Source organism: Cervus canadensis, chromosome 1, assembly GCF_019320065.1.
Source record: "Cervus canadensis isolate Bull #8, Minnesota chromosome 1, ASM1932006v1, whole genome shotgun sequence".
NCBI classification, from domain to species: Eukaryota; Metazoa; Chordata; class Mammalia; order Artiodactyla; family Cervidae; genus Cervus; species Cervus canadensis.
The window spans coordinates 11,416,892-11,443,541 of NC_057386.1; the positions used below are offsets into that span (position 1 = coordinate 11,416,892).

The 26,650-nt window shown below is 59.2% G+C and overlaps 1 protein-coding gene across 2 annotated transcripts in view; it reads right to left on the bottom strand.

Annotated features, from left to right (window-relative positions):
* AATK (apoptosis associated tyrosine kinase) overlaps nt 1-18,554 on the bottom strand; it is a 39,725-nt gene extending 21,171 nt beyond the window's left edge. Inside the window, exon 1 of one of the 2 annotated variants that reach the window (XM_043462880.1) lies at nt 18,348-18,554. In XM_043462880.1, coding sequence (XP_043318815.1) covers nt 18,348-18,402 — 55 coding nt within the window. In that variant the 5' untranslated portion in view covers nt 18,403-18,554. Of the gene's footprint in view, nt 1-12,735; nt 12,945-18,347 lie in introns of those variants that run through there. The other variant, XM_043462893.1, reaches the window with a different exon arrangement.
* Nucleotides 18,555-26,650: the final 8,096 nt, after the last annotated feature.

Consider the following 26,650-nt stretch of genomic DNA (forward strand, 5'->3'; position numbering starts at 1 on the left):
GAAGGCCAGAGCCTCCTGGCGCCCACAGCTGTGGTCCAGCCCCACAGACACAGTGGCCGTGTGTGAACAGGCACCACCTCAGAGGGCGCTGGTGGGGGCAGCAGCTCCCAGGCAGCTCAAGGTCAGGGGCCACAGGCTGGGGTACCCAGTGCAGCTCCAGGAAAGGGGCGGCCGGGGCCAGGGGTGACAGGGGGCCTGCTAGGCAGGGGAAAACCAGCCCCCTAAGAAGCCTCCCTTACCTTCTGGGGCACTCGGCACTGTGGGACCCGGCCCTATGGTCCTCCCCACCACAGATGGTCACCTGGCATGCCTGCACACCCTCATGACCTTGTACCAGTATCAGGGGGCTCCGGGTTGTGGTGCGAAGAGGCCGCTTGCTCACCCTCCCTAGGCTGGGCTGGGGCAGCTCCGAACCAGGCTGGGAGGGACAGGCAGGACAGCGGTCGGCGCAACAGGGTTTCCCTGGGCTGCCCCTCACCAGCTGTGGGGCCCTGAGCCTCAGCTTCCTCGTCTGGAAATGGAGCCACCCCACCCTGAGCGTGCAGTAGAGTGCCCCCTGCCCTCTGCCTCTTCAGTCCAGCCCTGGGCAAGGGGTGGAAGGATGGGCTGAAAGGCACAATGCTGGCTGAGCAGAGGGCACACTCCTGCCCAGAGGGCCCACCAAGATTATAAAAATAACCCGCAGATGGGACCTTCCTGGGGACCCAATGGTTGAGAATCGGCCTGCCAGTGCTGGGGATGTGGATTTGATCCCTCACGCCACAGAGCAAATGAGCCCGTGCGCCAGCACTACCGAGCCCACACTCGAGTCCACGTGTCGCAGCTACTGAAGTCCGCGTGCCTAGAGCCCGTGCTCTGAAACAAGAGAAGCCAGTGCAATAAGAAGCCCGGGCACTGCAATGAAGCGTAGCCTCCACTCATCGCAACTAGAGAAAGCCCGCAAACAGCAACGAAGACCCAGTGCGGCCAAACATTTTTTAAATTAAATTAAAAAACAAACCTGCAGACCCAGGTGAAGTTCAAACCACTGAGATCACCTGGGAGTGGTCGGGGGTGGCCCTGCAGCCTGAGGCCTTGGTCATACCCCATTCAGTGAGCCCCCTACCGTGCACCTGCCCACCTCCAGGCAGGGAACGTAGCCCCCACGGGCACCCGGATCCCAGAGTCCCTTCAGGCCCCACTTCCCCAATCTCCGTCCAGCTGGGATGGGGGAGGGCTCGCTCAGCACACACATGGCAAGGCTGGCAGGACAGCAGGAGGGCTGAGTGCTGGAAAGTTCTCTGTTAGGGTCCATTTCACTGTCCAGGTCTGCCCTGGGGCTATGCAGACCTCCTCCTGGCTGTATCCAAGCCTTGGCGCCACCAAGGCAGGGACAGGACACTCACGGGGTGTGGCCCCCATGGACCCGGGTGAGGCTCTCACTGCTCTGGCTCATGCCTGCCTCCTGAACCCTGGACCCTGCCTTCCAGGGTCTCCCGGGTCCACTCACTCCCCACATGCCCCACTCAGTCCCTGGAGCCTCCTCCTCAATCCCCAGTGGCCCATGACACCAGAGCTGCTCTGCAAGCTTCCTTCATCTGAGCCACCCTGGGCAGGGGCAGGTGGCCTCAATCTGAGCTGCTTTAAGCAGGGACAGGTGGCCAGAGAAGCCCTTCACCGGGAGGGGGCTGGGTGGCGAGTCAGCCCCACGCACTAGGTTCCTGCCAAGCAACCGTGGGTGTCTGCACGCACCCTTCCACCGCTGCAGGGCTCACTCGCATGAAGCAGTCCCTTTCCCCTCCAGGGCACTTGCAGCTAAGGTCACTGGGCAGGCACACAGCCTGCCGGTCTGCACCAAACAAAGAAGCCAGGGTGAGGAAGCTACAGACAGGAGCCTAGGGCCCCTAGCCGGGACCCCTGCCCACTCTGTGGGCGGAACTGGGAGCAGGGGGCCAGGAGACTGGGAACAGGGCGGTGACATCACAGGGAGAAGCAGTGCTTGTGGGTGGCTGAGAGCACAGGGCAAACCCTGGGCCCAAACCCCTGGAGGGGCCACGGCAGCCTGTAGGGCTGGAAGAGGCAGGTGCTGGGCGGGGATTCTGGAAGGAAACCTCACAGGGGGCGGGGGTCTCTCGGGGAAGGGCTCCCTGAGTGCAGCTGCCAGCCCACCTCCCCACCAGCAGGGGCCATGTTTCTAGTAGCAAGAGCAACTCCTTTTTTGTTGTGCTTAGGCTCTATTTAATCAGATAAATTCATGTGGGAAGGGAGTGAGAGTCCAGCTCCCTCACGTGAAATACAGGTTGTAAAAGCCGTCATCCTGCAATACAAATGCCCGTTAACAATCACAACAAAGGTGGTGCATGTGGAGCCACGAGGCGCCTGTCCCATCTTCCTGCCTAGGATAGTAGGCAGGGAGCATTCACACCCTGGGGGGTTGGCAAATGCTCACCAGCTCACCTCTGACACCCACCAGCCCCCCACAACACCCACAAACACACCCAGCATCTGAGCCAGAGCAGCAAGCAGACCTGAACTGCCCCATGTCCCTGGCCACCCCTTGGTCTGAGATCCTGCCTCAGCCTTGCCCTCCTGGTTGGATGATTGATGGCCGTGAACCCTGTTTCATTATCCTTTCTAAAAATAATAATTCCATCTACTGCAAAAGGGCCAGACACCAAACTCCCTGCAGACCCAGCAGGCCCATGGCCTCCATCGGTCTCTGCGGCTCAGATGGGACCCTGCCCTCCTCGCCGGCAGCTGGGGGTCTGAGCACTACCGGGCACCGCCCAGCCATTTCCAAGGAAGTACCATGTTCTGTAAAATTGCACGGCCACATTTAGGAATAGGGACTCACGCTTACTGGGTGTCCCAACAGTCTCCCAGGGATGCCTTCCCTGCCAGGAAGGGCCACTTTCCAGTTTATGATGAGCAAACGGGTTCTCAGGGAGGACCCCACCAAGGCCTCCTAGGTCTGATCTCACTCCCACCACCCAGCTTCCCCCCCAGAACTACCCTTCTCTCTGGCCCTGCCCCACCACCACTCAGCCAGGCACACATAGGGGTCTGACTACAGCCTGTTTCAGGGTGACAGTCCCCCAGTGCAGCTGCAGCCAGGCACATCTCCCAGAGCAGGGACCCTGGGTCCACCAACGGGCCTCCACCTCTCCCTTCCCTCCCCATCTCCCTTTCTGCTTTTCCTGCTGTTTTCAAGTTCAACACATTCGTTTGAGGATTCCCCGCTCCTGCCCTCCAGATCAACTCAAGGGCCCACAACTGGGGTAGGGAACCCAGGGGAGACAGGTAGGCCCGGAGACCCCCCAGGACTAGGGTCCTGTGTCCCCAGGCCCTCTTTGCCTCCTGGACATCCCACAGCCCCCCATAAAACCTGGCAGGTGTTGCCTCTGGGATACTGCCCCTGCCCTGTCCCCCAAGTACATGACAGTAACACCTGCCATGCGACAGGCCCTCTCCAGGACCAGCCCAATCCTGCTGGGAGGGCAGGCAAGTAAGGGGCAGGAGTAGGGTCTGGGGTCCAGGACTGGGCGCGAGTCACACCCACCCTTGGCCCTCAGTGGATGCACGTGGAAGGGGAGGAAGGACGGAGGCTGGTTTAACCTAGGGTGGGGGCTGCAGGGCCAGAAACTGGGAGTCCCTTAGGGGGATACCTAGCAGAAAGCAGATCCTCCCATGGCCCACACTGGACGTCTCAGGGCCCTTCATCAAGGGGCTTCTGTTTTGGGGGGCCTGACCCTGCAAATGCTACAGGAGGGATGCTCCCCAGAGCAGATGGCCATCAGTACCCCTCTGGTGAACAACCCTCAGTGCTGGCGTTCTCGGGTCCTGGCCTTAAGTCTGTCTCCAGGGAGGGTTCTGGGGGGCTGGCAGGAAGATGGGAACAGAGCATCTGTGAGATATGGGTGCTGCTCCGGACAGAATCAGGGGCCAGGCCAGGCTTCTGGTAAAAGGAGTAACTTGTGGGAATTCCCTGGCAGTCCAGGGGTGGGGACTTGGCAGTTTGTTGCTGGGGGGAACTGGGTTCCAATCCTTGGCCAGGGAACAAAGATTCCAAAGCTGTGTGGCACAGTCAAACTTTTAAAAAACAAATTTTTTTAAAAAATAGGAGTTTAAAAAAAAAAAGAAGTCACTTGCACTGCCAATGAGTAGGGGTAAAGTCAGGTGAGTGGAGTCCATGAGAGGACTGTCACATGGCCTGGGTCACCCCACCTCCCTCATCCCTTCCCAGGCACACATCAACGAGATCCATGGCCTTGTAACAGACGAAGCTCTAAACATGGGGGGAGAAGCTAGAAAATGTGCAGAGAGAGGGATCTTGCTTTTCTAGGTTTTAACATGCCTAAAAGCTACAATCATTAAAATCACATGGTTCTGCAGCAGAGATGGGCCAACAGGTAAGGAACAGAATCACAGCCCAGAGCCAGGCCTGGCCTGGGTGGGAGATTCCCACCCTCACCCGCACAGAACACCTGGCCCCGTGACTTGAGAGTGGGCCAGGGAAATTAGCTGTCTCATCTCAGACCACACTCCAGAATAACTTTAGATCGACATCAGTGAGTCAAATTATAGCATCTGAGAAAAAGTAAGTAAATATCAGCCTTCTTCATGGAGAGGGACTTTTAAGCTAAAAGCAATGGAAGGCATCATGAAAGATCAATGGGTTTGGCCACATAAAAATGTATGTTCCATAAGTGAAAGTGGCTCAGTCATGTCTGACTCCTTGCGATCCCATGGACTATACAGCCCATGGAATTCTCCAGGCCAGAATACAGTGGGTAGCCTTTCCCTTCTGCAGGGGATCTTCCCAACCCAGGGATCAAACCCATGTCTCCTGCATTGCAGGTGGATTCTTTATCAGCTGAACCGCAAGGGAAGCCCAAGAATACTGGGGTGGGGGGGAGGTAGCCTATCCCTTCTCTAGCAGATCTTCCCAACCCAGGAATTGAACCAGGGTCTCCTGCATTGCTGGCGGATTCTATCCTAGCAGGGAAGCCCATAGCGCTCCAAATTAAAGGCAAGCAACAAACCAGGAAGAATGGTTGACGGAAAATTTGTCAAAGACTGATGTTACTACTTTGGGGGGGAACACAATCAACAAAATATAAAAATACTTTATGACCTCAAAACATACACAAGCAAACTATACACAGTCGGCCACAAGCAAGGAAATACAGTTTGTCTAGTCCACAAGAAAACGTGCAGCCTCATCCACAATGAAAGAAAGAAAATCACACCGGATATCAGCTTCCCGACCACAGGAGTTCTTAGAAGTTGGTGTCTGGCCAAAGCCCGCACACCAGGATCAGCTAGCTACCCAGACGCCCTGGTGGATATAAGTCAGATCAGCCTTTAGAAAGCAACTTGGAGACATGCTAGAAGGCCCTGGGAGACCTGCCAACTCCCGGGCCAAGTAATTCCCAGTCTGGGAATTCAAATGAGAGAGCAGCCCAGATAGCACACAAATCCAGAATAAAAACAAAGGAAGGAGCACGTTAATGACGCAGGCAGGAATCACGTCTCACAGAGATGTTCCTTGCAGTGGTGTTTATAAGAGTAAAAACAGCCTAAATAGTCACAATAAAAGAAGGATTCAATAAAAACACAATGGTACATCTGCAAAAGAACCCATAGAGAGTGAATTTAAGGAAATGTTTTAAATAAACAAGGAAATAACGACTTTGTGCTAATTTTTAAAAAGGAAGGGAACTTCCCTGGTGGTCCAGGGTTAAGAATCTGCCTTGCAATGCAGGGGAGGTGGGTTTGATCCCTGGTCAGGGAACAAAGATCCCACATGCCCGGGGAGCAACTAAGCCCTGGAACTGCAATAGAAGATCTCACATGACGTAACTAAGACCCAACGCAGCCTAAATAAATAAATATATATATATTTTTTTTTAAAGGGGAGGATACACAAGGAAACAGTTGGGCTCAAAGCAAATGCTTGTTATTTGACTATGGGGTCAAGGTTTCATGGGGTCTCCCAAATAAATATATTTCATGAGTTTTGACATATCTCTGCACCAAAATCCATCAAATCCCACACTTTAAACATGTGCAGTTTAGTCCGTTTCTATTATACTTCAGTAAAGCTGGAAACAAGAGGCAGGACATAGAATTGTTTATAAACAATCACAACCATGTAAAAAAAAAAGGAAGAAAATAACTCAAAATGTGAACAGTGATTGTTGTCTTGGGTGATAGAATTCTGGGTGGTTAATACCTTCTCGTCTGCAGTTTTCATATTTTCAACAATAAGCATGTACTACGTCTAGAATCAGATGTGTATAATTTTGTTTAATTATCACCCACACCTATCCCCATCACTCCCGCCTTTAAAGACCCCCACGGACTCACCATACACAGACTAGAGCCCAGACCTTGTCCTGATGTCCCAGGGTCCTGGGTCTCCACAGGTCCCTTTCTGCCCCCCACTCCCACACTCAACCCCCATTCGGGGGAGCCTCCCTGGTTGGAGGCAAGCAAGGTTTCCCCAGGGACCCAGAGGTGGAAGGTGGAGGTGCCCTTGATCAGCCAAGAAAAGGATCAGAGATTCCAGCCATCCTGAGGTCAGTGGACTCACTCAAAGGTCTCTGTTTGTGGCCACATCTCGAGTCCAGAGTGCAGGAGGACAGCAGGTTGGACTGTGTTCTGGGTCCTGGGATGGCCCCCACACCCTCTACCTTCTCAGCCACTCCCTTCACTGCTCTTAGCTGGACCCCCTCCTGCTCCTCCCCAGGTGGGCCCAGGCTGGGCCTACACCCCTTCCCTGACCCCATCAAGGCCAACTCCAACCCCACCTCATACCCTGGTCCCCAGTTTCCTCTGGGGTCCCAGACCCCAATGGCCACCTGGCCCCGGCCCTTCCCTTGGGTGTCCTGGAGCATCTCAAACCAAACACAGCATAGAATCCACGTCAACCTCAAGGCAAACCCGCTCCCCGGGTCCCTCCCGTCCCTTCCCCAAGTGGGATACCCCAGCTGCCTCTGGATCCCTCTTGTCCACTGCCCAAGTCCAGCCCCGCTGAGGCCACTGAGTTCCAACCCACGGCCCAACCCTGCCCAAACTCCTCGGGGCTCTGTGGCTTCCAGGCGATTCTTCACCCAGGACTGAAGCCATCTTCCAAAAGCACCACCCGTAAGTCCTCCCCGAGCCCTCTACCTGCCCGGCTGCCCTTTGGTGGCCATCCCCCTGCGGCTCCTTCACCCTCGCTGTACCCTCGGCCTGGCGCTATCTCAACATCCTCCGGAGCCTGAGACACACACACTCAGGAAGCATTTCCAGTTAGCCCAGTGCCTCTGCTGGAAGAATAAGTGAGCCATCTGAGCCACTAGGACGGCCATGATCTTTAAAGCGGAAAATAACCAGTGTTGGTGAGGATGTGAGAAAAGAGAGGCCCCGGCACGGCTGGTGGAGGAGCCGTGGGTGATTTCTACAGCTCCTCCATGGCACCGCGCGTCCAGAACAAGCAAGTCCAGTGGACAGGGGCTGGGGGCACTAGAGTGGCACAGGGCTTCTTTTTGGGGGTGGTGGAAGGCTCTGGAAATACAGCCGGAAGCTGCACAGCCCCGTGAATGTACTAACACTGAACCGTACCCTACAAAGTGGTTCATTTCACATCATATGAATTTAGGGCTTCCCAGGTGGCGCTAGTTACGAACCCACCTGCCAGTGTAGGAGACTTAAGAGACACGGGTTCGATCCTTGGGTCAGAAAGACTCCCTGGAGAAGGAAATGGCAACCCATTCCAGTATTCTTGCCTGGAGAATCCCATGGACAGGGGAGCCTGGTGGGTTACAGTCCATAGCATCACAAAGAGTCGGACATGGACAAAGCAACTTAGAATGCGCACATATGAATGTCACGTGAATTTCACCTCAATTAAAAAAAAAAAGTTAATTAGCAGTCTGACACCTGTAGAGACCAAGTCAGGGGTGTGCCAACCCTGATGGCCCCCAAGAGTGGGCACCCCCAATGTGCCCCTAGATGACTCACTGCTCCCCCCAGAGCTCCTTCCACCAAGCCCAGACAGTAAGTCTGGCTTTGGCGAGACGGCCACGCACCCCGGTATTTCCAGCGCCCCAGCCTCCCCACCTGGGGCAGGTGCAGCCGATGGGGGCTCACACTCAGCGTCACCAGCAGGCCTGGGGGCCCAGGCTGGGCATCTGAGGACATGCTGACACCGGTGCCCCTGCCCCCCAAGCCCGGTGATGCAAACAGGATCTTGTACAGGAAGGAGCTGTGCAACCAGGCAGGCGTCTCTGAGTTACGAGGCTGCGGCAAGCAGACAGAGGGAGGGGAGGAGCTCGGCCTGCCCAGACCGCCAGGAGCCAATCAACTGGCCCTGGTACCCCCACCTCCCGACCCCAGCTGAGGCAAGTAACAAGAGTCTAGGGCTTCCCGGGACAGGGGCCAGCAGGAGGGGCGTCCATACCCCACAAGCCATCCGGAAGGCGGATCCAGCGCCAGTGGGCCCATGGGGCAGTTTCTTGGCAAAGGTTTGGCCAAGGGCCCAGACATGGAAGTTCCTCCCTAGAGGAACAGAATCCTCAGATGGGGACGCGGCGGCCCTCTGCCCAGAAGAGGAAGGGAAGCAGGTCACTGCGCTTGTGTGGAGCCTCCGAGGCAGTTCCCAGGCCCAGCCCATCTATGTCCTTGCTCCTCCCTCCCCCAGATGTCTGGGGGCAGGTGGAGAAACGAAAGGACACTGGTGACTGAACTCAGAGACCCGACAGCTCAGACGCACTGGCCGTTGGGCCCCAGCATCCCTGCCTCCCCCAGGGCCTCCCCAGATGAAGGTGCGTCTGCAGGAGGCCCACACCCCAAGAGCTGGCACTGCATCGGGGGCAGTCATGGACAGCCCCCAGTCCCAGCTGACAGACACCCCTCCAGGCTCACCCACCCCATCTCAGGATACAGCTCTGAGCAGGGGTGCAGCCCCCCCACCTCCACAGCTGCCCCGACTCCATCCCCAGCAGGTGAGAGGGGCCCAAGGGGCACCTGGGTGGGGAGGCTGTGCCCCCTGCCCCCACCCCAGAAACTTCCAGAACCCGTCACCGCCTAGTCTGGATGACCTAACGTACAGAGACAGGTGTGGACGCCTCTGCTGCAAGGACAGAGGGGAAGGGGTGGGTGAGCAGGTAATCCAGATGGTCTTGCACTCCAAGCACTGACGGAGGGCTGGAAGGTGGGGAGCACTGCTTCCTCCAGGGAAGGGAAGTCAGATGTCCGGCGGCTAAGTGGCTGTAGCCACTCTGCTGGCTTAAGAATCAACCTGAATTGAGGGATCCAGACCCAGCAAAATCCACGGACATGCGAACAAGCAGCTGGGAGGCACCACCCCGCGACAGCCACGGGTCACATGGGTCACGGTAGCTGCCCACACAGGAGGGCTCTTTTCCCAGCCCTGGACCACAGACCCTTAGCTTAGGTGGCTGGACAGTCAGTATGGTAGGCATCAGCCCTGCTCCTGCCATCTAGCGGGGTCAGGAGCTACAACATCACCCAGAGCCTAAGAGAGAGCCCAAGGGGTCTCACCCACCAGCGGCAGAGGAGAGCCAAGGGCCTGGGCCTCCTCCCCAGAGAACCAGGGAGGGGACACACTCACACACACGCCCCCATGTCCTCACACTCACGCATATGTAGGCGCATATGCACTCACACGTTTACACATGTGCTCACCTACTCCCACCCACATACTGCCCCCTACGTCCCTGTCTCTCTGTCCCAGGGGCACTGCCACCAACACTGTCCCCCCTGCACAAACTGTTTCCCCACTGGTCCCTCCGCAACCCTGCAGGGGCCTAAGGACAACCCCCTGGGATGCCTGCCCATCCTGCTCACCTGGGGACCCTACCCTGACACCTGCGGGGCATGGGGTCACCTTGAGGGTCCTGAGTCAGATGAAGGAGTCCCTCTCACAAGCCTGGGCAGGGGAGCGTTGGGGAGCAGCTGGGCAAGAGGCTGGAGGCAGCGAGGCTCAGACCTGGTGCATCATCAGACCCAGGAGGCATCGCAGGAACACACCGCAGCCACAGTGAGTCTCAGAGAGGACTTGCAGGACCACCCGTCACAAGAAGGAAAAAGAAAACAGAATCTAATGCGCTGGCTCCCACTCCACCACCAGCTGCTCAGGGAGGGGTGGGCAGCCCAAGCCCAGAACTTCCTGCCATCCTGGCCTCCAAGTTTCTGCCTGGACCCCACTGTGGGGCAGAAAGTAGTGTGAGGCGAGCTGGGGAAGCAGGAGGGCAGGGGCAGGGCCCAGGCCAGGTGTGCCCTCAGCCGTGAGCAGGACTGTTCAGGCCCTGGCCCTGCCCGCCCAAGCAGGCCCTACCCAGGGACTCCCTCCTGGCTGAGTGGCCCCAAGAGGAAGCAGGACCATCCCTCTGAGTCATTCATCTCCAGGGGCCAGAAACTGCCTCTTGGGGATGCCTGCCTCAAGTCAAAACGATTCCAGGCAGCTTCCTGGGATTAACAAGCTAGCCTAGGGACTTCCCTGGTGGTCCAGTGGCTAAAACTCTGTGCTCCCAATGCAGGGGGCCCAGGTTCGATCTCCCGTCAGATCCCACATGCCACAACTCAGAGTTAGCATGCCACAATGAAAGATTGCACACGCTGCAACTAAGACCCGGCCAAATAAATAAATATTAAAAAAAAAAAAACTGGCCTACACCCCTGATTTTCTCGTAATGCTTAACAACCGGCTTTCTGGAAAAAAGAGACAAAAGGGGACTTCCAACGTGGAGCCTTTGCGGGCTCCTGGGGTGCAAATTCTCCCACCACAGCCCCTGTCAAGCCATCAGTCTGATGCTACTGAGCACGGGATTGGGAAAGACTCATGCCAGCAGCGCCTACACACCCTGCAGCTACTAGGGCCCCAGACCAGCAAGATGGTGAAGACGTGGAAATGCCACCCCAACGCCCATCTCTGACCAAGAGCTTGACTCCAGAACATACAAATGCCACCCACAGCCGGGCAGGCCTGGCTCCCACGGGCAATCCCAGACGATGACTCCAAACGGCCAACAAGCCCCCAGAAGGGCACTCGAGGCGTCTCCTCGAGTGTGAGTCAGGCTGGGGGAAGAGGTGAGTCAGGCTGCCCCGCGGTGCTCCTGGAACAGCTCAGGGGACAGGGCGGCGAGGCTGACTGCTGGGCAGGGGTCTGCGTGGGGTGACCCCACCTTCGGCTTCCACGAAAGCTACCCCCAGACCCAGGCCCACTCCCCTCATTCCCACCATAGGACCAGACGCATGTGGAGAGACAGACAGACGGCCCTGAGCTGCACGCCCACAGGTAGGAAACATCCAGATGGGCGACCCCCAGAGATGGGGAGCAGACGGGGGGACAGAAGTGTTCTGAACCGTGGTCATGGCCACACATGTCTATGTGTACAGTGAAAAGCACACTGGAAGTGGATGAATCATACGGTACAGGAATCATATCTCAATAAAGTCTGGACAGACAGAGAGATGGCGCTAGGGTGCCCAGAGCTGGGCAGAAGGTTGTGTCCGTCAATGGCTGGGCCGAGAGCTGGGCTGTCGATGGCAGGGCTGTTTCACTGCCAGTATGGAGCGACCCTGGGGGTGAGGACCAGCAGGACCAGTGAAATTCATTCGTATGTACACCCTGTGTGTGTGGCATCCCCTCAAAGTGGGAGTTCTTCTTCCCAGGGAGGTCCTGGGACATCCGGATGGGCCTCACAGCTAGCAGAGCCAAACCACCGGCCCGGGATCACAGCAGCTCCCCACCGAAGGGAACCAGCCTGTGACACAGGTACCACGGCCCCCTATGAGTGACTGCCTGCCCAGGGCCCTCCCAACTGAAGCCTAAGACTGGACAGGTTGGCCCCAAGTAGGAGGACCAGCTGCACAATCTGCAGCGTGCATGCGTGCTAAGTCGACCAGTCATGTCCGACTCTCTGTGACCCCATGGACTTTAGTCTGCCAGGCTCCTCTGTCCATGGGATTCTCCAGGTAAAAATACTGGAATGGGTTGCCATGCCCTCCTCCAGGGCATCTTCCCGACCCAGGGATCGAACACACATCTTTATGTCTGCTGCATTGGCAGGTGAGTTCTTTACCACTAGCGCCACCACCTGGGAAACCAAACCCGTCAGAATCTGAGGGCCCAGTGTGAAATCACTCAGAGTTTTACAACGGCAGGAGCAGAACATGAGTCCTGCGGGACCCTCTCCACAATGACCCCCATCCATACAAAGACCCCCCATGGTGCCTGACTGCATCCGAAACATCATCCTGCTGCCCATCTCCCACGCCAGCCTCAGCATGCTGTGACCTCCGCAGAGCCCAGGTCTGGGGCTCAGGTCCCCTGCCCCTGCCCTGGCTCCCAGGAACAGGCAGGCTGTATCCCTGGCCACCCATGGCCAGCAGGCCCACGTGCCCAACCCCCTCCCAGCAGGACGAGAAGGCACCAGTGCACCCTCACCAGGAGTGAGCAAGGCCAGGCCCGGCCACATCCCACCCTGAGAGGTGACTCTGCCCCAGCCTTCAGATGCTGGCCAGCACCCTGCCACCTCTCCTTACACACCCCGCAACAAGTGCCCCCCAGGCTGCCCAGCACCGCCCCCTGCCCTGGCCCTGTCCATCCCTGTCCCACCGCTTCCTCTGGCAGAGCTGGAGCAGGGACTGGGGGGTCTCTCGAATACAAGCCCCCGTCTGCTCACTGCCCTCCAGCCCTGGGCTGGCTGTGAGGGAGCCCACAGGCCTCCAGAAACCCCCACATACCCAGCTCTGGGTGGCCGCTCCCGTGTGGCTCCGACTGCTGGTCTAACCCCAGAGTCGCTCTTCGTAGACCTTCCCCGAGCCCGGGGCATCTGGCCCCGGCCCCCCAGCCTGACCCTGGTGGAGGAAGGCAGGGACCTGGCGTGGACACTGTCTACCGCAACGCGCCAGACAGGCCGCCTGGGAGCTGGCTCCGGCCCGGCGTCCGCTGCCCTCATTTCCTCTGCCGGCTTCCTCTGCCGGGGGCGGGGAGGCCACGGCCGCCTGTCCTGCTGGGGCTGGTTCCTCTGTGAGAGGCAACCAGAGGCTGGAGAGCGAGGCCCCGAGGTGCCCAGAGGAGGGCGCGCTGGTCCAGGCCGAGGCCGCCCTCCCATCACCGCGGTCCAGTGAACGCGCATGTTCAGAGGCGCCTACACACGTGTTCCCTCGCTTGCCTCCAAAGGCGCCTCCAGGTGGGCAGGGCTGGCCCAGTTTACACAGAGGAGACGGAGGCTGGCATGGCTCGGCCCGGGCCCTGGCCCCGTGCGGCTCAGAGCTGCCCTGCAGGAGTGCCCTGGGGCTGCTGTCAAAATGTGCCATGGACTGGGGCCTCAGCGTACAGGACTGTCTGATGCTCAGAGGCTGGACATCCCACGTGAGGGCCACGCTCCTTCTGGAGGCTCCAGGGCATGACCCTTCCCACCTCTCCCAGCTTCAGGCCTTCCTTGGCTCGTGGCTGCATCAGCCCATTTTGCCTCCGTCATCACAGGGCACAGGATGTCCTCGTCTCTCCTGAGTCTCCCCCAGCTCTCTTGGAAGGACCCCAGCCATAGATATAGGTTTCCCTAAGCCAGAATGAGGGTCTTCCCTGGTGGCTCAGACGGTAAAGAATCCACCTGCAATGCGGGAGACCTGGGTTGGCAAGATCCCCTGGAGGAGGGCATGGCAACCCCCTCAAGTATTCTTGCCTGGAGAATCCCATGGACAGGGGAGTCTGGTGGGCTACAGTCCATAGGGTCACAAAGCGTGGGACACAACTGAGCACAAGCCAGGATGGCTTCATCTGAACTTACGACAGCACCAAATGCCCTATTTACAAACAAAGTCCCATCCTGAGACTCCAGGTGGGCATGAATTTGGGGGAATACTATTCCACCCAGGGGCTTCCCAGGTGGCACTAGCAGTAAAGAACCTGCCTGCCAGTGCATGAGACATAAGAGATATGGGTTCGAGTCCCTGGGTCACGAAGATCTCCTGGAAGAGGGCATGGCAACCCACTCCAGTATTCTTGCCTGGAGAATCCCATGGACAGAGGAGCCTGGCAGGGTCCAGAGTCGCAGAGTCGAACACAACTGAAGCGACTTGGCACATACACACGCATTCCACCCAGGCGCCCTCACCTAGGGAAGGGCATTAGGAGGATAGAGAACCAGCGGACATGCTCAAGGACACTGACAGCAGGTGGAGGGGCCAAGGCTCGGCCCACCCTGGACAAAGACGGCCGGGTGACAGCAGGGCAGTCCTTCAGGCTCAGCCACCAGGAGGGACGGCTCCAGGCCCCCCAAGCCTCAGGACACCAGGACCCGGTGGCTCAGTCCATCTCTGATGTAAGGCTGAGGGCCAAGGGTGAGGGTGGATCAGGTCCCCCCCCACCAAGCCATGCCCTTGACTGCCCGCCCCCAGGGGACCACAGCCCCACCTAGACTCTGTGCATCATTATACACACGTGAAGGCATCTGTGAGCATTCGTGTGTGTTCACGTGTGTGAGCCTGAGCACCTGCGTGTATAAAGCTGCACAGGGATTCGTGGGGGAGAAACAGCCCCTCTGAGAGAAAGGCATAGTCTGGCTTCCTGGAGAATGTTCCAGAATACAAAGAAATTGCCCTGGGGATACTGTGACCTCCCTCCTGCCCTGAGTTGGCCCCGCCCCTAGACTCAGCTCAATAGCTGCAGCTTCCACCCTGGAGCCAGTCTTTCCCGGGCGTGGGAAGGGGCAGTGACACACATCAGAGGACTGGCTCTCGATGCCCTCCCGCCACCAGGCCAAGCCTGGGAGCATCTGCCTTCAGCCAGGCCCCATGGGCAGCAGGCAGTGAACGGTGGGCCACCAATTTCGAGAACTACCATGAGCACATGTCCATCAGCCATGGAGCAGGACCTCCAGCGCCGCAAGAACTCATTCCTGGGGTCCTTCTCAGCCCTCAAGTCCCTGAGTGCACCCGTCCCCATGCAGGTCAAACCACACCTGGCCGGAATGCCCTCCCTGTGACCTGTCCCCCAGCAATGCCTTCATCCAAAGGCCCGAGCCTGCCCAGCCCTGAGCTGGCGCTGCACATGCGTTAACGCCGGTGGAGCGCGCTCCCGGCAGAGCCAGGCTCAGGGCGAGAACGTGGGCAGGCAGCAGGACGTGACCAAGAGGCTGGGGGCTGCCTTGGCTTCCATGACTTTCCTCAAACTCCAAGTCCCCTCAAATGGTCCACAGTGACCCCTGCCCCAAGGTCAGCCTTGACTGGCACTGTCTGGGGACTGGCCTGCACCCAGCACTCGGTGGGCACCACAGTAATGCCCACCTCCAGATTAATGAACCAGATTAACGTTCCAGATTAAGAACCAGAGGCACAGAGAAGGCCATGGGATCAGGGAGGGGTTGGTCCACTACCTGCCCCAGGGATCTTGAGACAGCTCCAGGCCCTGGGCTGCAGAGCTCTGACTGAGGCCTGCCAGGCACCTGCTGAGGGCCTGGGCTGCACCCAGTCCGCCCAAGGCTTGAGAAGGTGAGAAACAAGGATGGCCCTCTGCCTCAGAGAGCGCAGGAGAGGCAAGCCCCGCCCCCTCAAGGCCAAGCCTTCCCCACTAGCTCCGCCCAGGTGTTCCTGGCTCCCCAGCGACACCCTCCTCACACCTCAGTTCTTGGCTTCCATGTCCCACCCACCCAGTCTCCCCAGAGTGAGGTTTCACCTGTGTGGAGCTGACTCTCAGAGAGGTTGAGTGACTGGCCCAAGGCCACACAGCACTGAGGTCAGAGGTCTGTGACTGCCCAGAAATCCCCCAAAGTCACCCACATCGTGGGAAGAGCTGAACCCCAGAAGAGGCAGCCCTTCCAGATGCCCGCCTGTGCCAGGCTGTGGCCCCAGGAGAACATGCTCAGGCCTGGCCCCCTCAAGGGGCCTGCCCTGCCCATATCTGCTGGGTGATGGTGGCCCAGGCAGGAGCTGAGTTCAAGTAAGGTCCCCCAGCATGCATACTGCACTCAAGCACGCGCCTAGAGCCAGAGCCTCAAACTCAGCCCCCTTCACTCTATATAACTGCCACTGTCGTCACCACCTCTATGGAGAACCACCATAGAATCCATGATGGACACAGAACTGGCAGTAGGCAACAAACCTGGCCTGGTGACAGTCTGAGGACCCTCAGCCCAGGCCGGGTCCCTCTGTCCACCCCAGAGTGCTGAGCAACCACAGAAACAAACTCCGAGACGGCCACAAACACGACTATCCCCTGCCCTCTGAGTTTGGTGGATCCCAAGCAGGGTCCCCATTTAGACAGGAGTCAACCTCAAAAAAACCATCTCTCCCCACTTTGGGGACAGAGGAAAGCCACATACCACTGTGGCCTTGTCTCCATACACCAGCCCCTCTAAAAGAGCAGCCAGTGTTCATTGAGGGTCAGGTTTTCATAGGGTGCTTAACCCCTAACCGAGCCTGGTGTAGGCGCTGCTATCCCCTTTTACAGATGAGAAAACTGAGACTCTAGAAGGCAAGGGTGGGCAGGGGGCACCCCAACGGGTGGGAGCTGGGCTCTGAATGCTAGGCATTTAGCGGGAGGGCAGAGGACTCCACCTCTCCTCCTTCCCAATGCCCACAAGGGGGCCAGCATGGAGCCCAGGAGTTCTGCACCCCAGCAGGCAACCCACCTTTACTATCCAGGGGGGCCCCTCCCACAGTGGGGCAGGGCTCTCCCCTTCATTCCACCTGAAAAGAGCAGACCCTTGCCTCCTGACAACTTTTTCCCCTGCTAAGTCCTTAAACTGACACATTATAATTACACTGATCACAGCTGTTAACAGAAACATTTGCAAGAGGAGCAAGCTTAGTTGTTTCTCTAAGATGGGGGAAGGGTCTCTTGCTGGGATACACCCGAGTGTGTGTTTGGTGGGGGAGAGTGTACTGAACCCACACAGGGGAGGTCTGAGCCCTACAAAGAGTGCAAGAGGCAGGGCATCAGGGAGGGTGTCCTCCATCCCCAGGTCAGTCCTGGCACACACACCCCCACCATGCCTACAGTTCCAAGGTTGGACCCTCGCTGCCCAGGAGCCACGCTGCCTGGAACACTGGCCCGGAGCCACCTGGATACCTGTCCCAAAAGGCTGTCTGAGCCTGGGACTGACTGCTCAGCAGGGCCACCTCCACCCCCACCTCCAACCCCCACCCTCAGAGTCCAGCCAGGGCTGTCACTGCCAGGTTCGGGGCCATCCACTGTGACTCCATGTTCTCCAAGATCTGGGAGTTGCCTTGGGAAGTCATTTCTGAGCCAGGGACACCCACATCCTCAGTCCAGTAGAGAAACCTGCTGTCTGCTCCCCTCCCCCAGGACCAAATGCCTTCAGATGGGGCCGGACCCAGGGACCCTGTGCATCACTGCACGAACTGGGCCCTACTCCAGGGAGGGAGACCCAGGAGAGCCCATCACGTGCTCACCCGCCTTTGTTTTGGCTGGATTAGCCTGTGCCAGAGCCCCAGTGACAAGTGGGTGGGACTCTGGGCCCTTAGGCCACGGCTCCAGGGCAGGGGCTTATCTCCCACTAGGGCCAAGGAGGGGCGGGTGGCGGGGCCTATGAAGGCAGAGGGAAGAAAGTCTACCACCTTCTGGCGACGGAAACAGGCTTCAGCTGCCCCCAGCCCCTCTGCCCACCACGGCGGCCCACTGCTGCCAGGAGGTCAGGCAACCATGGGTAAACAGGCTGCCAGGGCCGCCAGCCTGGGGGAAGGGGGGAAAGAGGCCTGGCCCAATGTCCCCTGCAGCCAGCTTTGACAGCGCCACCTCGGCCTCATCCCTCTGTCACGAAGGGCTGGGCACCCACTGAGGCCCATCTCTTCTGAGCCTGTGCTCAATGGACTCTGTCCCGTGGGTCGGCTACAGCTCCCACCTCCCCATGCAGGCGGCTAGGTGGCCTGGCAGGGCTCTCCAGAACGCACTCCCAGCCTGGGGAGGAGCCTGCCACGCTAGTCCCGGCAAGGGGGTCCATGGGCCTGGCGGGGGGCAACACTCCCACCCCTCCCTGGAGCCCTTAGTCCTGGCTACCTCCTCCCCTGGACACCTGGCCCAACATGGGCCCTCCTGCCCCAGATACCCGAGATCGAAGCTTCCACAGGGACGAGCAGTGCCCCCACTGCCCACCCTGGCTGCTGGAGGCCTCAAGCAGGTGCCAACCCCTAGGCCTGCCCACCTCCGGGCCTCCAGGGGGTCCTGCGGGAAAGCAGTTCCGTCTGCAGCTCCGCTCAGAGAGAGGAAAGGGTTAATTTCCATGCAAAATAGGAAACCAGCGGCTCAGGAAGCATCAATGTCCGCAGTTAGGCAGGTTAGGGGCAGCCGCAACGGGCAGAGGGCTGGCAAGGGGCGCGGCCAGGGGACTCACCAGGGTCGAAGTGCGAGCTGAAGGCGAAGCTGGGGTTGAAGAAGGACGACGACATGGCCAGGGCCAGCAGCTCGGCTTGGCATCCCCCGACTGGCGCTGCGATCAGCTCAGGACGCCCGAGGCCCGCACCGCGCCATCACTCGAGCGGCCGCCGCAGGTGCGAGCGCGTCTTGGCCGCCGCGCCCGCTCAGCACCCACAGCCGCAGCCGCGGGGCCGGCGGGGTGCGGGTGCGGGTGCGGGCGGCGGCGACAGACGAGGCGCCTCCCCCGGCCGGTGCAGTCCGAAAACACCGGCGGGAGCGCGCGCGCGGGGTCGGCGGGGGGGTTCCCTACCAGGCTGGGGCGGGGGGGGGGCAAGGAGACGCGCGCCGGGGGACCCGAAGGCTGAGGGGGCATGGAAATATGGGGGGGATGAAGGCACGGGTGGGGGGACACAGATGCAGAATGGGAGATCCGGAGACGCGGGGGTGGCACGGAGGATGGGGGGCACGGAGGCTGGGGGGCGCTGGGAGGCGGAAGGTGCACAGAAACGCGGGGATAGGTATACTGAAGCCCGAGGGGGGCTCAGTGACGCGGGATGGGAGACCCAAAGGCTCGGGGGCACGGATAATGGGGGAGGGGTCCGTGGAGGCGAAAGGTGCCGGGGGGCGGGGGCCACCTGGAGGCGCGGGGGTGGGCAGAGAGGCGTGGGGAGGAGGAGCGGGAAGGCGGGGGCACGGCTGCGCGCGGAGGGGTGGGCACGGTGGCACGCAGGAGCAATACGAAAGCGCGCGCGGGGTGGCCGGGAGGCGCGGGCCCCGGCACGCGAGGGTCGGGGGCTGGCACGCGGCCTGCACACGCCGGTTTCCGAGGCAGCTCCGGTCCTGCCCCGCGCCCTCTGGGCGGCGCCCGCGCCGCCGGGGTGGGGGGTGGGGGGTGGGGGTGCTATTTTTGCACAAACCGCCCGCGCCTGTGCCACTCTGCGACAACCGTGGAGAAGGAGCGGCCGCCCCCGCCCGGGAGGGAACAGCGCCGGGCGTTTAGGGCGGGCGCGGCGGCGCCGGGCACCGAGGAACCGTCCCCTCCCCGCCGGCCGCGCGCCCTGCCGCGCCATCTTGCGCGGCTGCGGCGGCTGCGGGAGGGCCGGCGGGCTGAGCGCCCAGGGGGCTGGGGATCGGCCCCTCCCCAGCCCCTGGGAGCGGAGAGAATTCCAGTGTAGCTGGGATTTGAGTTTTATGTAACTTGGGTCACTCCCTCTACATCCATCCATTCATTCTCTGGCCAGATGAGCAAAGCCGCTTGGTTGACCCAGCTGGAGGACAGCGGGGTGTGGGGGCCCGGAAGGCTTTGGGGAGAGCAAGGATCAATGGCACAGGGTTGGGCAGGGACAGAAAGGATGGTGAGGGCCAGCCCTCAGGAGAGGGTGCCAGGACACATTCTTCTTACCCTAAGGGGGCTTGTGTAGACAGTTCCCGCATGGGCAAAGGAAGGGATCTCCTTTCCTCTCAGACTTGTGGGGTCCCCTGCCATGGGTGGTCCCAGGACCCTCAGGCCTGCGGAGGAGCGTGAGGCATCCAGAACCTTCTTACTGGCCCTGATGGTGGGGCCACTGCTCTAAGCAGCTTTGCCCCACAGGCCGCAGCTGAGGCAGAAGGAGCTCCTTCTGGGGGGTGGCCAGTGGGAGGGGCAGGGACGGCTGAGGGCTGTGATCCGGGAGTGTGCAGTGTTGAGGGGGCTGGATCTCCAGTGGGGGTCTCCCCTCCCCACCCGGGAGGAAAGCCCAACACTGCCCACTGGCATAGCACGGGCCTTGCCTCTGCCCACCAGGAGGGCACCCCAGACACCTGGACCTCAATGCCGCCGGGGACTCTCTGGGGACAAGCTGGGGAAATGCCCAGTGGCCCTAAGTTGACCCTATTCAGACTCTCACGGCCACCCTCAGTGACCAGGGTCAGAAGACCCTCTGTGCAGACCTCTGTGACAGGCTGACCTGTGAACACACACGTGTGTGCACACACGGGCACACAGAAGGCCAGACCCCAGGGGCATTAGGGTTGCAGATGTCCTCCGGGGTCCAGGTAGGGCAGGACAAGTCCACCAGGGCTGCAGGTCCAGCACTGTCACTCCATCTGACCCGAGGGACACCTTCCCCTGCCCGAACCAGGAGCCCTGCCTGCTGTTTCCACGACCTGGTGACTGTTGAACCAGGGGTGCCCTAAATCCCCCTACCATTAATCCAGTCCTCTGACCAGTGACTCTGGTGTGTGGCTGGCCACCAGCACTCACTGGCAACCAGTGAGGGGGCCAGAAAGCTGGGGCTGGAATTTAGGGGGGAAGGTTTATCTGTGCTCTTCCTGGGTCCCCTGAGTCCAAGGTCTCCAGGCCAGCCATGAGCCTGACCCTCCGTTGGCATGACAAGTTCTAATGGACAGGACGGGGTGCTGGGCACTGGGCAGGGCAGAGGTGAGAGGCTCGGTGCATGGAGCTCTGCCCTCAGCCTCAGGACCTGAGGGCCTGTCCCCAGCACAAGCGTACGCATGCGCGCACTCTCACACACACACACACACACACACACACACACACGTCTCTGAGAAAAGACAGAGGAGGTAGAAACTCGAGCCCCAGGGGCAAAGCCCCCACACTGAGAGCCTGGCTCGTCCAGTGCTGGGGGCAGGGGGCGCAGGGGTGAGGGCTCACAGGGTGCCCAGTGGCCAGCCTGCCTCAGGACTCCCTTGAGAGAGATCTCTGAAGATGTGGCCGCCCCCCTAGGGAAGCGAGGGGCCCCAGACCCCTCTGCCACCCAGGCAAGGGCCAGGCCCGACAGTGGTGAGGGCCAGGCGCCCCACACCGAGTGACCACTGCCTCAGGCGCCTCCACCCTCAAGGCCAGGCTAGTGGGGCTGCCACTTCCCCACTTCTCTCTCATGGACACGGGGCATCCGGGCCCGTGGAGACCAAGGCCTTGGGCAGGAGCCTCAAGGAAGACAACATGGGGTCAAGGACAAGCCGGGTATAGTTGCGGGGGGCACCTTCCCTAGAAAGAGCTGCCTGCTCCTCAGGGGGTCTGGACCCAGAGAAGGTCCAAGAGGCCCTGGGACAGAGGGAGAGGCCTCCCGTGTCAGGAACTGCACAGGCGCCAGACTAGGGCATCAGGTGAGTGAGGGAGGCACCGAAAACTTTTAACAAGTCCAGCAACAGATGGATACACAAAGCCTGGTGGGTCCATACAGGGGAGGATTGCAATCAGTGAAAAGGAGTGAAGTGGGGGCTTCCCTGGTAGCCCAGTGGTAAAAAGAAAAATCCACCTGACAATGCAGAAGACGTGGGTTCCATCCCTGATCCGGAGAGATCCCACATACTGCGGTGCAGCTAAGCCCGTGCAACACAGCTGCTGAACCTGCGATCCAGAGCCTGGGAGCCGCCACTGCTGAAGCCCATGCACCTGGAGCCTGAGTTCTGCAACAGCAGAAGCCACCACAGTGAGAAGCCTGCACACTTCAACTAGAGGGTAGCCCCCGCTCACTGCAACGAAAGAAAAAGCCCACACAGCAACAAAGACGCAGCCCGGCCAAAAATAAATAAATAAATAAAAACTTAAAATAAAGGAATGGAGCACTGACATGCACTACAGCATGGGTAAACCTCAGAAACAGTGCTCAGAGAAAACAGCAGAAGGGCAAATACCATAGGATTCCACTTATAGGAAAGACCTAGCCTATTCAAATCTATGGAGATAGAAAGAAGACTGATGCTTGTCAGAGGGCCAGAGGAGGGGAAAATGGGAGTATAGAGCCTCTTTGGGGGTGTTGGAAATGTTCTTGGATTTTATAGAGGTGATGGTTGCACAACCTGGGATTAAAAAACACTGATATGTAGGCTCTAAAATGGTCAACTTCACAGCATGTGAATTATATCTCAATAAAGCTGTTAAACTTGGCCATCGAGGTAACTGTTATCTTTGCAGTATCTTGGAGACAGGAGACATGGGTTCCATCCCTGGTCCAGGAAGATCCCACATACTGCGTATTATGCAATATCTTAGATAATCAAAATTATTGAGAAAAATCCATGATGAGCAACATATCCCACATTTGAATCAAGGCAGGAGTAGAAACTACTGAGCCATCTGGAGCCTGAGGCCAGGGAAGCTCAGGACTGCTCACCTGTTGGCCTGGCACCCCTTAAATCCACAGGCCGGGGGCTTCCCTGGCAGCCCAGTAGTTAAGAATCTGCCCTGCAATGCAGGGGACACCATTTTGCTCCCTGGTCTGAGAGGATCCCACATGCTGCCGAGCAATAAGCCTGTATACGCCACGATTACTGAGCCTACGCTCTAGAGCCCACGGGCTGCAACTACTGAAGCCCGAATGCTTAAAGCCCATTGCTCTGCAACAAGAGAAGCCGCCACAATGAGAGCCCTGCGTGATGCAATGAAGAGCAGCCCCCACTCGTGGCAACTAGCAAAAACCAGCGTGCAGCAACAAAGACCCACCACAGCCAAAGAATAAAATAAATAGATCTTAAAAAATAAAATCCAGGCTTCCCTGGTGGCTCAGTGGTAAAGAATCCGCCTGCCAATGCAGGAGACACGGGTTCGATCCCTGATCCAGGAAGATCCCACATGCTGCAGACCAACTAAGCCTGTGCATACCACAAAACTACTGAGCCTGTGCTCCAGAGCCCGGGAGCCACAGCTACTGCAGCCCTTGCACCTAGAGCCCATGCTCTGCAACAAGAGAAACCACTGCCGTGAGAAGCCTGTGCACTGCAGCTAGAGAGTAGCCCCCACTCGCCACAACTAGAGAAAAGCCCGTGTAGCAACAAAGACCCAGCATAGCCATAAAAAAGGAAAAAAAAAAAAAAAAAAACCACAGCCCTGTTGGGCACCTGCCAGCCTGGGGGACGCAGCTGCCTTTGTGTCCCTCTGGGCCCCAGGCCTACATCCTACTCAGGTCCTCACCTGAGGCTTGGGAAGGGGATCAGAGTAGAGAGTGGGCTGGGGTGGGGGCCAACAGCGGTGGGAGACAGGCCAGAAGCAGGGGAGCATGAGAGGGTCCCTGGGAAAGAAGGGGCTGCTGGGGTGGGGCTTCAAACAACCAAAATGGATACTCTCTCAGTCTGGAAGCCAGAAGTCTAAAACCGAGGTGTAAGCAGGACTGGGCTCCCTCCAAAGATCCAGGGACGGGCCCTTCCTGCCTCTTCTAGCTCCTTGTGGCTGCAGGTTCCTCTTGACCCGGGGCCACATCGTCGCAACCTCTGCCTCTGTCCCTCCATCGCCACCTGGCCCTCCCCTCTCGTCTGTGTCTCTCTTCTTATAAGGACCCAGTCACTGGATCACGGCCCCTCCTCACCTAGTGTGACCTCGTCTTAAGGGTCATGTTGGCAAAGACCCTGTTTCCAAACAAGTTCCCATTCAAGGTCCTGGGGTTAGGACACGGACATACCTTTTGTGGTAAGGGACATGGGGGCACGGCTGTGGGGACGACCAGCACCTCTTGAGTCCTTCCTATGACAATAACCCGCACCAGCATCTCTGCATGAAAGGCTGCTTCACATTCAGCCCCCAAATCCACATGCTGGGCACTGAAGGACGGGGCCCCAGGGGCACCCCTACCTGCCAGGACTTCACCCCACTAGGCGGCTCCCTTGGGCCACCCCTTCCTGCTGCACAGGGATGTGACTCCTGCCTGGGGTGGGGGCGGGGAGCAGATGTCCTTGTGGTAATCCCAGGTCCCCATCCCCACCTCTGTGTACACGGGAAGGGGTGCAGCTGCCAAGGGTAGAGGCCGGCCCCCACCCACACTTGCCCAGAGATCGGCCCCAGCCTCGGGAGAACCTCTCTCCCACAAGCCCGCCTACCGCAGCTGTGCTCTGCGAAGTGGGGGTAAGAGGGGTTCCAGCATGTGCCAAAGAGCCCTCAGAAGGCAAGTGCAGCTGCCAAGGGTACCCTGCCCCGCCCCCCGGAAGGGGGAGATGCTGCCTGGTGTTCCCAGCCAGCCAGTGGGGAGACACCAGGCCCTGAGGAGGCTGTGCCTTGAAAGAGCTTTGTGCTCACATAAAAACGGCTCCCTGGAAGAGAAGAGCTAATTCCTCTATGTGTCTAACACGTCACGGGGCAGGACCGCTCTGCAGGTTTCCACAGGGGTTTCCAGGTTCAGGAGGAGGGGCCCAGAGCAGGCCATCCCCCTCCTGCCAAGTTGTTCCAGGCAGGCCCGGTGATGGCGGGTGGGCAGTGCCAGCCCCACAAAGGCCTGAGTGACCAGAGCCTCCCAAAGGGGCAGTTCCTGCCGAGCCTGGGCACAGGGGACAGCGGTGTCCCCAGAGCTGTGAACGGGACCCTGTGCCCCCTCAGACCCAGCTCAGCCCAGAGTGAGGCCAGTAAGCTAGGGCCAGGGCTTCAGGAGGGGGCGGGGGGTGCGGCCCGACAGAAATGAAACGGGAGGGGCTGCCTGGGCGACTGGCCATCTGTCAGCTCCGACTGGGTGCTTTCCAGGAGCCCGCCCACCCACTCCCCACCCCTCATCTTGTGGCCTGGGCAGGGGTGGGCACGGACAGGGGCTTCCAGAAGATGCCCTGGAGGGAGTGCTCCGACAGTATAAGAGAAGCCATTTTAACGTGAACAATTCCATGGCGTTTTGTGCATTCATGATACTGCCACCACCCCTCTCTAGTTCCAGAACATTTTCACTATTCCAAAATAAACCCCGTACCCATTAGACAGTGACTCCCCATTTCCCAGCAAGGCCCCCACCCCCGCCACAACCATCAGTCTGCCCTCTGTCTGTATGGATTTACCTCTCCTGGACATTTTGTACAACTGGCATCACAGACTAAGTGACCTTTTGTGACTGGCTTTTTTCATTCAGTGTGGGGCTGTCGAGGCTCATCTGTGTTGCAGTGTGTTGGTGCCTCATTCCTTTCATGCACATGACATTGCACTTGATGGACAGACACATCGAGCAATGGCCATGATGCCTCCTGCAGGACCAGAGAGTGTCGGGCATCCAGGCTAGGCTGGAAAGCTTTAGGGTAACCCTTCCGGAGGAGAACACGGCAGGACCGTGGAAACTTCCATCGTTCGTCCCGGCCCTCCCAGTCTGCCTCCCACCGTGTCTCTGACAACAGAAGCACTGGAACCTGGGACTTCCTTGATGGCCCAGTGGTTTAAGGTTCTGCGCTTCCATTGCAGGGGGCATGGGTTCCATCCCTGGTTGGGGAACTAACATCCCACAGGCCCCACAGTGTGGCCAAAAAAAGAAAGAAAGAGAAGCACTAGGACCTGTTCCAGATCCAGCAGCAGCAGGCGGTCAGTCAAGGAAGTTACTAGAACATCCGCAGCTTACTGGCCTTACATCATAGGTGAGTCCGGCGTTACATGATGCACTTTTGTGCAGGGAAAGCAGATCACTGAGCTATATGAGCGCCATGTAAAATGATGGGGGTAGAGACCCCTGCAGAGGACAGCTGGTGATGAGGGGTTGCAAAGAGTCTGCACAGACATCTGCCATTAGGGGCACCGCTGTGTGAAACACGGGGGCCAAGAAAGCAGGCCATGGCCAGAGGGGTTCTCAGCAATGCCTGCCTCTCTGGTCCCCTTGTCCTCACCCTGGGGACTGCCCTGTGAGGTCCCTACCCAGGGAGAGAGGCCAGCCCTGCCTGGGGTCACGCAGCCCTGTTACCTGTGCCTGCAGGAGCCATCCTCCCTGACAGAGACTTCCCTCTCCTCCCCTCGCCTCGAAGGCCAGCCCTGGCATGGCTCCCCGGCTCCCGGCAGTGACCCAGAGACAAACGACAGCTGCCCGGCCTGGCTTCTCGCTGGAGGAGGCCAATGGTCCAGCCTTCTGCTGCCGCCTTGGACACATTGGCCAGCCCGGGTCATCTCCTGGACGGCCACCCCCTCCCACCCACTACGAGGCCAGCAGGCAGGGTGGGACCTCTCGGGACAGACAGGAAGTCCATTTGCTCACTCTGGGCTTGGGGAGGCCACGCATTGCTGATGATCAGTCTGCCCAGCCCGATGTGGACCTGCCAAGTGCCAGCGAGCCCCTGCGGGTAGTCAGTGCCAGGCTGGAGTGCCGGGAGGGATGGGGGACAGCTGCAGCCCCAAGCAATAAACAGGCCAAGCAGTTGCAGGTATAAAAGCTGGAGCCCCCTGCAGCCTCTCAGCACCCCCAGTCTGACCCAACTCCCCAGAGCCCTCAAAGGAAACTGGGTGGAGGTGAGCCCTGCCCAGGGAGGGGAGGTTGTGGGCGCCCGGCTTGGCCAGAGCTGCCTGAGCTGCACTCTGGGAGGTTGAGGCCTTGTCTTCTGTAGGATGAGGGGAGG